This window comes from Acinonyx jubatus, chromosome B2, assembly GCF_027475565.1.
Source record: "Acinonyx jubatus isolate Ajub_Pintada_27869175 chromosome B2, VMU_Ajub_asm_v1.0, whole genome shotgun sequence".
NCBI classification, from domain to species: domain Eukaryota; kingdom Metazoa; phylum Chordata; class Mammalia; order Carnivora; family Felidae; genus Acinonyx; species Acinonyx jubatus.
The window spans coordinates 14312592-14326890 of NC_069385.1; the positions used below are offsets into that span (position 1 = coordinate 14312592).

Sequence of the window (14299 nt, forward strand, 5' to 3'; positions counted from 1 at the left end):
AGGTCTTCAGCCAGGGCAGGTGCGAAACCCACAGTGCGCGCGCCACCGCGGCCCGCCCCTGCGCCTGAGAGAATCGCGCAGGCGCCAACCCGCCAACTCTGCAGCTACCGCCCGCCAAAGGCGCCTGCGCAAACGCTGAGGGCAGAGGGAGGGGCGAAAGTGAGAGGGAGAGAGGAGCGCGCCTAAATCCTAGAGAGGCGGGCTAAGCGGCTACGGAGGGCTGGGGGCAGGGCTTGTCTTCCGGAAAGTCTGGATTCCCGGACGACCGGAGTCGCCGCTCACCAAACACCCACTTGTGTGCTGCTCGAAGAAAGTCGGCCACGCTATATAACCATGGGAAATCTTCGGACAGAAGCCGGAGCTGCCTTCAAGATGAAATTAGGACTCGGAGAAGACCCGCTCGCAAGACGGAAGGAAGCGTGGCGGGTGCACGCATGCGTGGTAGGCTACCTCCACGTGCGGCCGGGCCGGGGCCTCCCCGCGCTCAGAGGCCCCGCCCCCAAGCCCGGCCCCTGCGGGAGCATCTTTCCGGACGCGCGGAGCCGGCTGGAAGGAGGAAGGTTGGACCTCGGAGCTCGGCCCCGCCTCTGCCGCCTCTAATTGGGCGTGGGTGAGGGCGCCCCCTCCCACCGCCTTCCTATTGGAGCGCGCGTGCGAGCAACGCACCCCATTGGGCCGTACGGATTTGGGCACCAAATTCAAAGATTTTAAAAGTACCAGCTGGCGCCTTTTAGGAGATACAGCTCTGTGAAGCGGACGGCCTGGTCCTCTCCTGCGGCAGCTGTTCCCTCACCTGAGGCAGGCCCCCGACTTCCACTGGCATGAGCCAGCGCCCCTGCCGCTGCTCTCCACGGCCCCCCTCCAGCTCCTGCCGCTGCAGCTACAGCGACCTGACAGCCGCCGGGCGCCCTCGGCCCTCAGACAGTGAGTGTGAGGAGAGGGTGCGGGAGCCCGCCTTCCAGGAAGGGTATGCGGGGTTAGGGGGCGGCTGCTTCCGAACCCGACACCCTCCCGAGTCCTAGCGTGCGCCTCACGCCGGGCCGGGCCGGGCCCGGCCGGGGCGGGCGGAGGCGGCGGTTCCTGCGGCCCCGGGGAAAGAAGCCTGGGGCTCGGGGAAGGGAGGCCAGATGTGCCGAGGCGGGTGGCGGGCCCGGGTCCCGCCTTCCTGGACGCCAGCGCCCAGGGAGGTGAAGGTCTCGGCCTTTGAGGGCGCCCTTCTCCTCTTGCAGGATCTACCTATCCTTGTCCCCACCCGGCATGAAGAGGCGCCAAATGCCCCTCCCCTCCCCCACCCCGGGGCCCGGGGCCCGGGGGGCTCTGACAGGGCTCGCGAGCCGGCGGCCCCCGGGGTCTGGCCGGGCGCCTCAGCCCCACTTCCTGCGCCCCTTTTCCGTATTCAGCCCGCAGCCTCGGGGCCGCAGTCCAGTGCCCCGGATTTTCGCCGCCTCACCCTTGCTGGCGGGCGCGGGAGATCCTGCTGGCTTATCTCCCGCCTCCGCACGGCCCGCGCCCTGAGGGGCCACCTCCCCGACCCCCCAAGGCTTCGCCTGGGCTTCCCCCCTGCCCGCTCCCGCCAAATGGAGGGACCCCCTCGCCGGGCCGGGCTGTACCGGGACGTCCGAACAAAACCTTTTTCTTTTTGTCTCGGTTTTCCCCTCTGCCCGGTAACCCGTTCCCCAGGCCTGGCTGGGGTCCGGGCGGGAAGCACTTTTTACTGCAAAACCGTGAATTTGCCCTCCGGTACCTGATTACCTGAGAAATGAAGAATTGGTTATTTTTTCTTTTTTTTCCTGCGCTCCTGAAGCCCTGGACAGCCCTTGATTCCAAAATTCGGATAGAGTGGAAGGCCCTCGAACGGTTATTTTTACCCTCTTTGTGGCTATCTGAAAAGAGATCCAAAGGCATTTATTTTTGCCTCAGAAATTACCCCCAATTTTTTTTTTAATTGGTTCGACTTTGTGAGATTGGGCAATCCCTGCAAGATGCCGCTTTCATTAGAAAAGGAACTTAGAAGACTGGAAGAAAAAATAATACCTGGCTTTTAACAGGGTTAGGTCTATTTCTAGAAGATCCTCCCTCCTCCGTCTCCCTGTGAACTTCTGAAGCTTGATGGCTTTAAGAAGTGTTTTTTTGTTACTTCCAGTTTGCCTGGTATTATCACTTGGCTCCTCAGAATATTTGCCGTCTCCAAGAGTTTGATCTCCTGTTTACAGATTTGAGAAAATGAGATTAAAAATTTAACGCAGCCAAGTATTTTTGAAGGCAGGCTTTTCTAAAATTTTCTTTTAGAGATTACGGCTGATTCCCCGTTTGTGGCTGCAAGCCTTGGGGGTCTCAGATTCTTAAGGAATAGCCATGCTTAACATCGCGCACGTGTGATTATTTTCTAGGTATTGGGATTGTAGAACTTAATCATTTAACGTTGGGATAGTTGTAAAACTTTTTAAGCATTGTAGCCTATTTATAGTATTTTCGTATGGAGTGTCACTTCTGCCTTAGAAAGTTAAAACGGAAGGTCAAACTTTGTGCAGTTAACTACAATACCACCTTTGCACGATTGGACAGTGAGTGAGTAAATGATGTTTAAAAAATGCAGTATATCGAGTCTTCAACGACATGAGGCAGATATTAGTACCTCCATTTTAGAAAAAAATGAAATGTCACAAATCTAGTCAAGGCTGAGGAGGTATTTTTACTTGAAGATGGATCTGATTCCTAGGAAAAGTATGTAATCTGTAATACATAGTGTGGAACGTATTTTGCTATTTTTAAAACATTCATGATTTTCAATAAAAGGATTACAAAGGGATTTGGCTTAAAAATGTGATAAGAATACCATATGTGATGGGACTCTGCCATACATGTAGTCCAGTTTTAATTCTTAACCCCATTTTATAGATGAGAATACAGAGGCTTTAGAAGTTAACTGCCTCCCTTTTCACCAATTCAGCAAATGATACTTTATAGCTTAGATGCTCAAGACTTAAACCCAGGGTACTTTTTTACTACACTTTCCTTCATTCACATCCAAAGCATCCATAATTTCTGTTGACTGTATTCTCCTAAATACATCTCACATCCACCCAATTATCTTCATTTCCACTGCAGTCATCCCAGTATCAGTTACCCAAACTGCCTGGACTCCTGTGATCTACACTTCTAACTAGCTTTCCTCTTTCCGCTTGTACCTTCCTACAGTCCATTCTCTACAGCTGCAAGTCTTTTGACAATGTAAACCAGATATCTGAACTCAGAACCCCTCAGTGCTCTTTATTACACAATGAATAAGATCCGGTCTGCCCTAAAATCGTACAGGCCATTCTACTCTCCCAACCTTACAGTATATTATACAATTTCACATTTTAAAACTAAACCTACAACCAGCATCCAGATTTTGGAACCAATAAAAGGAACTAGAGTTCCATGGAGAAACAAGTGATTCTATGGCTGGAACAGGGAAAATAGAAGATAAGCCTGGAGCATCTTGTGCCAGAAAGTAAGAAATGCTCCAAAAACAAACTAATGGAAGTATTTCAAGTGGGTATGAACTTACACAGTGGTGAAAGCTGAAACAATTTGAGCAATAACCTAATGTAGTATTGGATTATAACCCAAAGACTATGAGCCTATATGTATACTTTATTTATATACACACACACACTTTTATCTCACTTTCCAGGATAAGGTAATGGAATGGACACTAAATTTATAGTCAGGAATGGTAATCTGTCTCTCTTAACTACCTGTGAAATTGTGGGCAAGCTACTTAGCTGAGCTTCAGTTGTCCTTATTTGTAAAACTAAGATAATAACCTCTTCACCCTACATCAGAAGGTTGTGAGGATCGAATGTTTGAAAACAAATTGGAATTGTAAACTTCTAAACAACTATAAGATGCTTGGTACCTGGGTGGCTCAGTCAGTTGAGCCTGAGACTTTGGCTTGGATCATGATCTCATGGTTCCTGAGTTCAAGTCCCATGTCCAGCTTTGGGCTGACAGCGCAGAGCCTGCTTTGGATTCTCTCTCATTTCCCTTCCCCCACTTGGGCTCTCTCAAAAGTAAATAAGCATTTAAAAACAATTGGAGTGCCTGGGTGGCTCAGTCACTTGAGCATCTGGCTCTTTGTTTTGGCTTAGGTCATGATCTCACAGTTTGTGCGTTTTCGCCCCATGTAGCCCCACATCGGGCTTTGCGCTGATAGCTTGCAGCCTGCTTGGGATTCTCTCTTCTCTCTCAAGTAAATAAACTTAAAAAAAATTAAAACAATTAGAAGATGAGTGAATCATCATTAGCTCTAAATTTTAAAGAACTTCATGTTCAAACAGTGGTGTTGAATGAAGGGTTCTATGGGATAGTTCAGTAACAACTGTGCTAACTAAAATGAACAGAGGAAGAATGCTTTTGAAAAGAATTAAGAGTTTCTGAAGTATGTTTTTCATGCCTCTTCCTTTTAGGCAGCTAAACAAAATAAAAGGTTTGTCTTTGTAGGTGTCTTTGCCCTCAGATAAAATGTGGTCATATGTAAATCATACTTCATTCTTGAGGCAAAAATTAAAACAGTCTGTCTTGGAATATTTTAATCTTCCAGGTGAAAGAGAACCCCTCAATTTATTCTAGCATTATGATTAATGTTGGTGTTAGCAAATGTTGTTTGTTCTTTATTTGCTTTTGTATACTTGAACTTAGTTTGAAATGAGTTTTTAGGGCAAGTCCAAGTTTTAGTGGTGTTCTGAAGTATATACTGTGTGTCCTTCACTGTGTTAAACATTGGGAATTTCAAGAGACTACCTCCCTACAGGTGTTCTTTTAGTACTTAAAGGTTTTGCTCTAAATAAAAACTGTAAAATTTAACATGGACAGATTACCAATACTTAGTACAGACTAAACAATCTGACTGGTACATACACTTAAAAGATAGATTGTTACCTACCTATGATTGGTTTGCAGGGGTAATAGTAGGTGTAGAATACATTTGAAGCATAATACTATTCATATACTCAGCCTTCAATAATGTTAAGTAATGTTCCTGAATCAATCTACTGTATTCCTTCCCAGAATTGTGCTTTTGTTTAGGTTACCTTCAGTGAATGCTTTCTCCAGCCTCTACTGCCTGACAGAATCCTAGCTATCCTTTAAAGCAGTAGTTCTCAACTGAGAAATCAGACATTTTGACACCACTGCCTCTCCCCACCCAATATTTGTCAGCAACTGGTGATTGGAGACATTTTTTATTGTGCCACAGGGAGTAGAGGCTGCTAATGACATCAAATGGGTAAAGCCTGCTAAACATCCTAAAATGTAGAGGGCAGCCCCCAACAACAGAACTATCCAATCCAAAATGTTAGTAATGCAGAGATTGAGAAATGCTGATGTAAAGATATTAAGTGCTGCCTGTTCATTTGTAGCTTAGCTGATTTCTTAGTTGAACAATTAGTTGAACTAATTGCATAGTTTGTTAATAGTATCATAATTTGTTGTTTTTCCCTTATGCTACTTATAAATAACAAGCACATTATCTTCTCCAGTTATTTAAGACAGCTGAACAGTAATGCACACCTGGTTCCCTACCACCCTCACATTCTTATATCTTGTCTTACGCCAATTATAGTGTCACTCTTACTTACCAGATCTTCTGATTGGTAGCTGAACTATTAATTCTTCTGACTCTTTGGTTAATTAGTTATGAGAAATCTTCATTCAATAATTGAAGATTGCAGTCTCTAGCACATACTAGGCAAGATAAAGGGAGATGTCCCTGTGCGTGAGTTCACTATCCAGTAGGGCAGACAAACATCTTAAATATATCAGACTGTCACCCTTACCACTGATCCAAATAAAACTTAAGAGATGAGAGCTCTGGGACTTCAAGGAGATTTTAACTTAAGGGTATTTAAATTTATTGACTTTAGTTCTTTCTTGAGTAATTATTGTAAGGCTTATAATAATTGCTAGTGTTTCACTCTTATATAAAATTATTTTGATTCTTACACACTTCCCCTCTCCATTGGTCTTAAACATATTTACTGTCATTGGTTTGGGTTATGCTTAAGTCAGAGCTGATTTTAATGCCATTTCAAGTTCAGGGATTGTAGAAGTGTTTGTGATTACTATAAGGATTTCTCTGACTTCAGACCCCACTCAATGCATCACATTTCCTTATTTGTTCCATAAGCACAGATACCTATTAAATAAATAGTCCCCTTTTCCAGTATTTTTTACTCAGATAACAGACTCGAAAAGCCAAATATTACAATTACACAGTTGTACAATTATACTGCTTTTAGCAGTCTTCCGAGGTACCCTTTTAAGAATAAAATACATGTACTTACTAAAAGATTTAAGTAGTATTCATTGTCACATCTCAGTAATTAAACTTGGATTCTTTCACAGGTATATAGTGCTGAGAGAATGCAAAGTAATTAAACCTCTGTATATCCCAATATAAGAAGTAGAAATGTATGAAATTTTTGTCATTTAGTAAGTGCTTTGTTTTGTTTCTTATAGGTTGTAAAGAAGAAAGTTCCACTCTTTCTGTCAAAATGAAATGTGATTTTAGCTATAACCATATTCATTCTGGACTTAAGTTAGTGAAGCCTGATGATAGTGGAAGACAAGGTTCCTGTACTCCTGCATATTTGGAAGGTTCTTATAAAGATTGCATTAAAGACTATGTGAGGTTATCAGATATTGGGTCACCAATCGTGAGCCCCAGGATTGTAGAACTTGAATCTGAAAACGAAAACAAGCTCTTTCATAACAAGGAAAATCAGCATGTGCAACAAATCCTTGATAGTTCAAATGAGATCGAAGAACTAGAGACCAGTGGACCTTATGAAGACAGTGGCTATACTTCATTTTCCCAGCAAAGTGGCTTCAATGAACATGAAGAGAATAGCCTTCCCTTGGAAAATTTCAGTGACAGTCCACAGTCCTGCCTGCTTCAGATGCAAAGCCCAGAGCAATATCCCAGCAAAAACTTGCTGCCGGCTCTTCACTTTGCCAAAATGGTTTGTTCAACGTTAAAAAAGAATGCCAAACGAAATCCTAAAATAGATTGGGAGAAACTGAAAGAATTTATATTCAGTGGAAATTTTGGACTGCAGAATATAATTGGAAGGAAAATGGGCCTAGAATATGTAGATATTCTCAGTGAACTCTTTCGAAGGGGACTCAGACATCTCCTAGCAAACATTTTAACACAGCTCAATGATATGGACTTAATCAAGTAAGTATGGTTGCTTTGAGTGTTAGCATAATCCACTGAACATTTTTGTTAAGATGGCTCAGCACTACCAGCTCATACAAAGACAGAGGGAAGTCTTTTACGTTGTTTGAGGTAATGACTGCCTGATAGCTGGTATTTGACCACTTGTATGCCACTAAGATGAAAGAAGATTTTTAAAGTAAGCATTTAATCCAGTTATTTCAAATTTCATATTTATACTATTAGCAAACTATTTTTGTTAAATTGGGATTTTTGTTTCTGAAAATTACTAATACTTAAGCTACATCATACCTACTTAACTATAAAACAACAGCCTAGTTCTGGTGTATAGGTCCAGTAGGCTTTATGAGTTCTGTCACACTTGAAAGTATGAAATATTTCCTGATGTTTTTAGGCCATTTTTAATGTAGGGCTCCCCTAGGTTTGACAGTGATAAAAATAGGGAAACCCACATCTGATTGTTACTGTTTCCTTAGAAACCTGGTATTTCCCTTTCTTCCTCATTCTACCAAATATGAGTTAGGATGAGGTGACAGAATTAAGATAATTATAATATAGACTATTGGATTAGATCCCACTCAAACAGGTGTGTTTTTGGCATTTTTGGAAAAGTTGTTAGAGGTACTTATCACTGGTCTTTATGAAAAATAGCTAAAGCAAAATAGAAGTATTAATTTTTATAGTTGGCTACCTTCTTGAGGGATAATTGGCATCACAGCTTCTTTGTTAACAAAAATGGATTTTTGAAATTGATGTCTACTAATAGCAGTATGTCCTAGAATACTTTGAAATTTGTCTACAACTTTTATTGATATCGAATAGCTAACATAGTGTCATATATATATACTAGGGGCTACTTATTTGATGTTTGCAGATATTGTGAAAAAATGAAGTATCAAGGAATGATTGCAATGGTTCTTAAGCCCAGATGTACTTAGAATGACTTGATAGGGAGCTTTTAAAAACAGGACTCTGGCCCCCATTTTAAGCCAGTTAAACCCAAATGCCTAGGCATGGGACATCCTTAAATCTTAAGTGCTGTAGGCAATTCTAATGTATAACCAAGTTTGAGAAGCACTGCTAATAGAAATTTCTTTTTTGCACTGTTAGTATTTCTGTAGTATGTTCATTCCTCTTACCTCTTTGTGAAGCCTTGTTTCCTTTATAACCTTTTACTTTTCCAGTGTGTCTAAAGTGAGCACAACTTGGAAGAAGATCCTAGATGATGATAAGAGAGCATTGCAGTTGTACAATAAAGCCATAGAGAGAGTTAATGTAAGTCTTTGCAGTTGATGTTTTCATTTTAAAAATATCTTAGAACATTACATTAAAATATAAAAGCTCGTGCTCTTTACCTTTACAAATGGGGGAAATAGGACAGATAACAGGTAATCTGGAAATCCTTTACATTCACAAGGCATTTCAGCTTTTCACTAGAACTCATTAAGCAAAATTCAAAGACAAGGGGAAAGGAATTCCACGTAAGCCATTATTTCTTGGATTCTTTCTAGAAATGGAATGTCCAAAAGTACAAAAGGGAAAATTGGTCAGTTCTCTAATGAGAGTTGACCATATAGCTAATTTTCATTGCCATTTGTATTTTTTCAGTTATCAACATATTAAACATTCTTAATGCAGAAGAGAATTTATCTGCCTTCCAAAATACTTGGTAAATTTCAAGATGTTTCTGAGAATATCTGTACATGATTGAAATTTCAGGCCTAGCAGTTGGCAGACTTGGGTCTAAATTTTGGTGCTGCTACTTACTAGCTGTATAACTTTAGACAAGTATTGCTTAAATTCTCCAAGTTCAGTTTCTTTATTGATAAGATTAGTATTAATGAGAAGTTTTCTAATCTAAAAGGTTGTTTTGACCATGCATGACATTGAAGTGATACTTAAACATGACTATTGTCATTTATTGATGATAAGATAAAAGCAATGACTTTTTGTTTTGGCATCAGTACTTTATAAATCATGTATCTGGGGTACCTGGGTGGCGCAGTCGTTCAAGTGTCTGACCTTGGCTCAGGCCATGATCTCGCGGTTCATGAGTTCCAGCCCCAAGTCATCAGTCTGTGTGCTGACAACTCAGAGCCTAGAGCCTGCTCCAGATTCTGTATCTCCCCTTCTCTCTTCCCCTCCCCTGCTCACTAGCTCGCATGCTCTCTCGCTCAAAAATAAACATTAAAAAAAATTAAATACATCATGTATTAAATGTTATATAGACTCTAAGTATTTAGTGCTTTCTCACAATTTCTGGTTTGCAGTTTCTGTCAGTATTATCTGTGTGAATAGTTGTATGTGGCTATATTTAAGCATATGCAGGTAAATTGGGTATAGGGATAAATCTTTTACATTCTCATTTGCCCTTTTTTTACATGTACAAACAATAAAAATGCCTGATTGTTAAGAATATAGGAGGATATTTTTAAGTCCTATTAAAATATTTTTTTTAATTAGGAAAAGAACATTAAGTTTTCACCACATGCTTCAACCAGAGAATATGTTATGTTCAGAACCGCTTTAGCTTCTGTTCAAAAATCAGCAGCCCAGGCTCACCCCAAAAAAGATGCTCAAACCAAGTTAAACCATCCAGGTGATCAGAAAGGTTCTACTTACAGTCGACACAATGAATTCTCTGAGGTAATTTTTTGTTTGTCAATAAACTAGAAACTTATGGGGCCTTTATTGTTAAAAGGATTTAGAGTAGGAAATGGAGAACTTTAAATTTAATTATAGCATAAGTAGAACTACTAGGGAATTATTAATGGAGATGTTATCTTCTGTCCCCCTTCATTCTGGTCTCAAAAATGTTAGAAACTGAAACAATTTATAACTCAAGTAATCAAGTTAGGAAAGTACACAGAGATGTCTTTCTATGCAAAAAATAATAGCTACCATTTGACATTGTTTATGACCACTCAGTGATGTTGAGATCTAACTTGGAAATGCTAAGGAAACCTTGATTTTTAAATTTCTTACCAAACTTGTTCAATACTACATTTTGCAATTGCTGCCTTTTATATCTATGGACCAGAACTAAACTGGAAAAGGCCAGCTTTCAGAAATTGAAGCCCTCCTATTGTACCTTCAAATCATTGGGTAATGTGTATTGTAAGTTCTACTGAACACATGGAAAATTTGGCAAGTTTAATTTAAAAAAACATAACGTCACCTAAGTGCATCTTTGAAATGTTGACTGCCTTCATGCTGGTCAATAAGTATAAATTATAGTTAAGTTTTATTTTCTAAGTGTTCGTTACATAATGACTAATACAACCTGTAACGATTCAAACAGCAGTTATTGAGCATCTGCTATCAGGTAATCCATGGATAAGAAAACATGGTACCCTTCATAGCCTTGTAATCTAGAATGGAAAATGGCTACATAAAAATAAATGCCATATAACATGATGGGTGCCTTAAAAAAGCTAGAAGTGAAAGAGCAACCACCTCCTAGTAACACTAGAAAGACTTCACAATAAAGGTGACATTTAAGTCAGGCATTGACATGTAAGTAGCATTCATGAAATAAAAGAACATGTTTAAAGGTAGGATTAGGAAATAGCCACTGGACCAGTTGACAAGTGATATTATCTCATTCATTGAACAGTGAGCTCCTTAAAGGCAGGAATTGACTTATGTGTGACATTGGTCCTTTATTCATGTTTTGGGGAAGCCTCAGAAATGCCCTTCTTGTTTTGACCAACTAAATTACATTCAATTCTTAACTAAAATTTGTTTATGGATTTTCTTCTTTCTAGGTTGCCAAAACTTTGAAAGAGAATGAAAGCCTCAAAGCCTGCATTCGCTGTAATTCACCTGCGAAATATGATTGCTATTTACAACGGGCAATCTGCAAACGAGAAGGCTGTGGGTTTGATTATTGTACAAGGTGTCTGTGTAACTATCATACCACCAACGAATGTTCAAATGGCAAACCCCTAAAAGCCAATTATAAAACAGGTCCTCTGCCCGGTACCAAAACAAGCAAGAAGAATTTACGACGATTGTGATCTCTTGTTAACAATCAGTTGTACCTGATTATGAAGGTTAGTTAGAAAATGTTAGGTTTTAATTTAAGAAAAGTAAAATGTATTGTAATTTCCAATTTTGTGTTGAAATCAATGTAGTACGTGGGATTTTTCTCCCCTTGAGTAAAGACAATATACAACTTAAAATATTTTACAATTTAATTTGAAAAAGTTTAAAATTATCAGTATAAATCAGAAAATTTAAATATTTTAAGAAAAAAGGAAAAGTGGCTATCTGATGTTTGTAATTCAGGGATAAAATAAAATTGATTCAATTTTATGGTAAAGGAAGACCATGTAATTTTACCTAGATAATCTTAAATAGATATCTTGTTTACCATCTATTAGCATTTGAGACATTTTATTTGCCCTACCAAATTAATTCCTATTGCAGTAACTTCTGGAGTCTGTTAATTTAAGTGTTTTGTCATCTTTCTTTAACCTCTTTTTCAGTGTGTACATTTCCCAAAAAAGTACCCTTTGTGAAATCTTGCTTTTTCCTATTTGTGAAGTCTGTATGTTTTAATATTTTTGTACATAATGTAAATATTTCTGTATTTTTTATGTCAAAGTAAAAAAATAAAGATCTCTTTTGTATACATATACATCTAAATGTAAATTTTGTACCTGTTATGAATAAAACTGTTATAAGCTTAATAAATAATGTGAACCTTTTATTTTGATAAACATTTTAATCTTAGAAACAGCTAAATTAGGAAGCTATAGGAGACTGCATTGTAAAGTAAAAATGTTATCTTTGACTGCATTCAGAACACTTGTTCTAATAAGAGCCCAGGATAAAGATACATATTTTTTTATTCCTTAATTCTAAAGTTGAATATATTTTGGTTTCAGTTATGGATATGATGAAATCTAGGAGTTTGAACTCGGACAAAAAGTCCTAAAGATTTAAGGGTGGGCCTCAGATTCTCAATAGAGCTTCAAAGACCCTCAAGGCCTTTGCCTTCCATCTCTGCAGAAGCCTAAGGTAGAGGATTTATCTTAAATGGGTTTATGGGTGTGTCTTCTCTAATAAAATAAAGCCTCCAATGAAATTAGCAGTGACTTAAGCAGCTTTATTGAGGAAAATTGACAAAATAGACAACATTCAAAGTATAATTTGACCTTTTGATATGTATATAAATGTGTGTGTATGTATATACATATATTTGACATGTCTATACACACATGAAGCCATCACCACAATTAATGAATGTAAGTATAACCAAATTTCTGCCCATTTTTTTTTTTAATGTTCATGTTTTGAGAGAGCACAAGCAGGGGAGGGGCAGAGACAGGAGACAGAATCTGAAGCAGGCTCTAGGCTCTGATCTGTCAGCACAGAGCCCAAGGCAAGGGTCAAAATGAACCTTGAGAGTCTACGGAATACCATCCTGAATGTGCCCGATCTCGTCGGAAATGAGCCCTGAGATCATGACCTGAGCTGAGGTCAGATGCTTAACCAACTGAGCCACTAGGCACCCCCTTTCTGCACATTTGTAATCCCTCCTGTCAGTCCCCAGGTAATCGCTGATCTGTCAATGTTGATTAGTTTGCCTTTCCTAGCATTTTATAAATGGAGTCAAAGTGTGTACTCTAATTTCACCAGACATTAGAGATTCATCCATTTCGTGTGTACCAGTAGTTAATTCATTTTTCTTACTAAGCAGTATCCTGTTGGATATACCAGGTTGTTCATATATTCACCTTTTAATGGACATTAGCTTCCAACCACCCCCCACCCCCTTGTTTTTTTGCTATTAGAAATGAAGATCTTGGGGCCCCTGGGTGGCTCAGTCGGTTAAGCATCCGACTTCTGCTCAGGTCATGATCTCGCAGTTCATGAATTCCAGCCCCGCGTCGGGCTGTGTGACAACAGCTCAGAGCCTGGAGCCTGCTTTGGTTTCTGTGTCTCCCTCTCTCTGCCCCTCCCCTGCTCATACTCTCTGTCTCTCTCTCAAAAATAAACATTAAAGATCTTGTAAACAGTATACAAGTCTTTGTAAGATAGGTAGTATGCTTTTATTAAATAGTGAAATGCTTGGATTATATAAGTAAGTGTATGTTCAACTTTTTAAGAAAATATCAGAATGCTTTCCAAAGTAGCTATAGCATTTTACCTTCACCAGCAGTGTATGGGAGTTCCATTTATTTCATGTTCTCAGTAATACTTGGTATAATCAGTCTTTGTAGCTTTAGCCATTCAGCCATTGTAATACAAGTGTAGTAGTATATCATGGTTTTAATTTACATTTCCCTCATAACTATGTTTAACATCTTTTCATGTTGTTTGCTAACCATAAATTTTCTTTGGTAAACAAATGACTTGAGTTTGTTTTAATATTGGTATTTGAGGGTATATATTCTGGATAGGAGTGCTATATCAGGTTATAGCTTATCTTTCATTTTCTTAGCTGTGTCTTAGAGTTTTTATTTTGATGAAGTCCAAGTTACCAATTATTTGTCTTTTATGGATCATATTTTCAGTGTTATATCTAAAACCTGCCTAACCTAAGAGCATACAGATCTCCTATACTTTCTTCTAAAAGTTTATAGTTTTTAATTTCACATTTAGGTCTATGATCCACTTGAAGTTAAATTTTGAATATGGTATAAGAGGTATGGACCAAAGTAAGTATCCATTTGTTGACAAGACTACCCTTTCTCTACTGAAATGCCTTACATCTTGGTAACAATCCATTTTACATAAATATGAACTATTTCAGGACTCTCTTCTGTTTAATTGAGCTTTGTCTTTTGAGTTCCAATCCACACTGCCTTGATAACTAGTTTTAAAATAAGTTTGAAATCAGGTAGTGACGTTTTTTTCTTTTTCAAAAAAAATTAATTTTTAAGTTGTCTATTCTAGGGTCCTTTGCATTCCTACATATATTTTATAATTAGCTTGCCAGTTTCTACAAAAATACCTAATGGAATTTTTACTGGGATTGTAATGAATATTATTCTATTGGGTTAGATAAGGAGAGAATTGACATCTTAACATGGAGTTTTTCAGCCCTTGAACATAGTACTATTT

At 39.3% G+C, this 14299-nt stretch overlaps 1 protein-coding gene across 3 annotated transcripts; it reads left to right on the forward strand.

Moving 5' to 3' along the window:
* Positions 1–785: 785 nt before the first annotated feature.
* On the forward strand, positions 786–11926 carry FBXO5 (F-box protein 5). Of its 3 annotated transcripts, none has more exons than XM_027056595.2 (5): positions 786–924; positions 6505–7225; positions 8410–8500; positions 9689–9871; positions 10993–11926. In XM_027056595.2, exons 1-5 carry the CDS (start codon positions 822–824, stop codon positions 11242–11244), a joined length of 1350 nt encoding a protein of 449 aa, XP_026912396.1. In that variant the 5' UTR covers positions 786–821; the 3' UTR covers positions 11245–11926. The 3 variants fall into 3 exon arrangements, with proteins under 3 accessions (XP_026912396.1, XP_053078049.1, XP_026912397.1); XM_027056596.2 differs by having other exon boundaries at positions 842–967; XM_053222074.1 differs by lacking the exon at positions 9689–9871.
* Positions 11927–14299: the final 2373 nt, after the last annotated feature.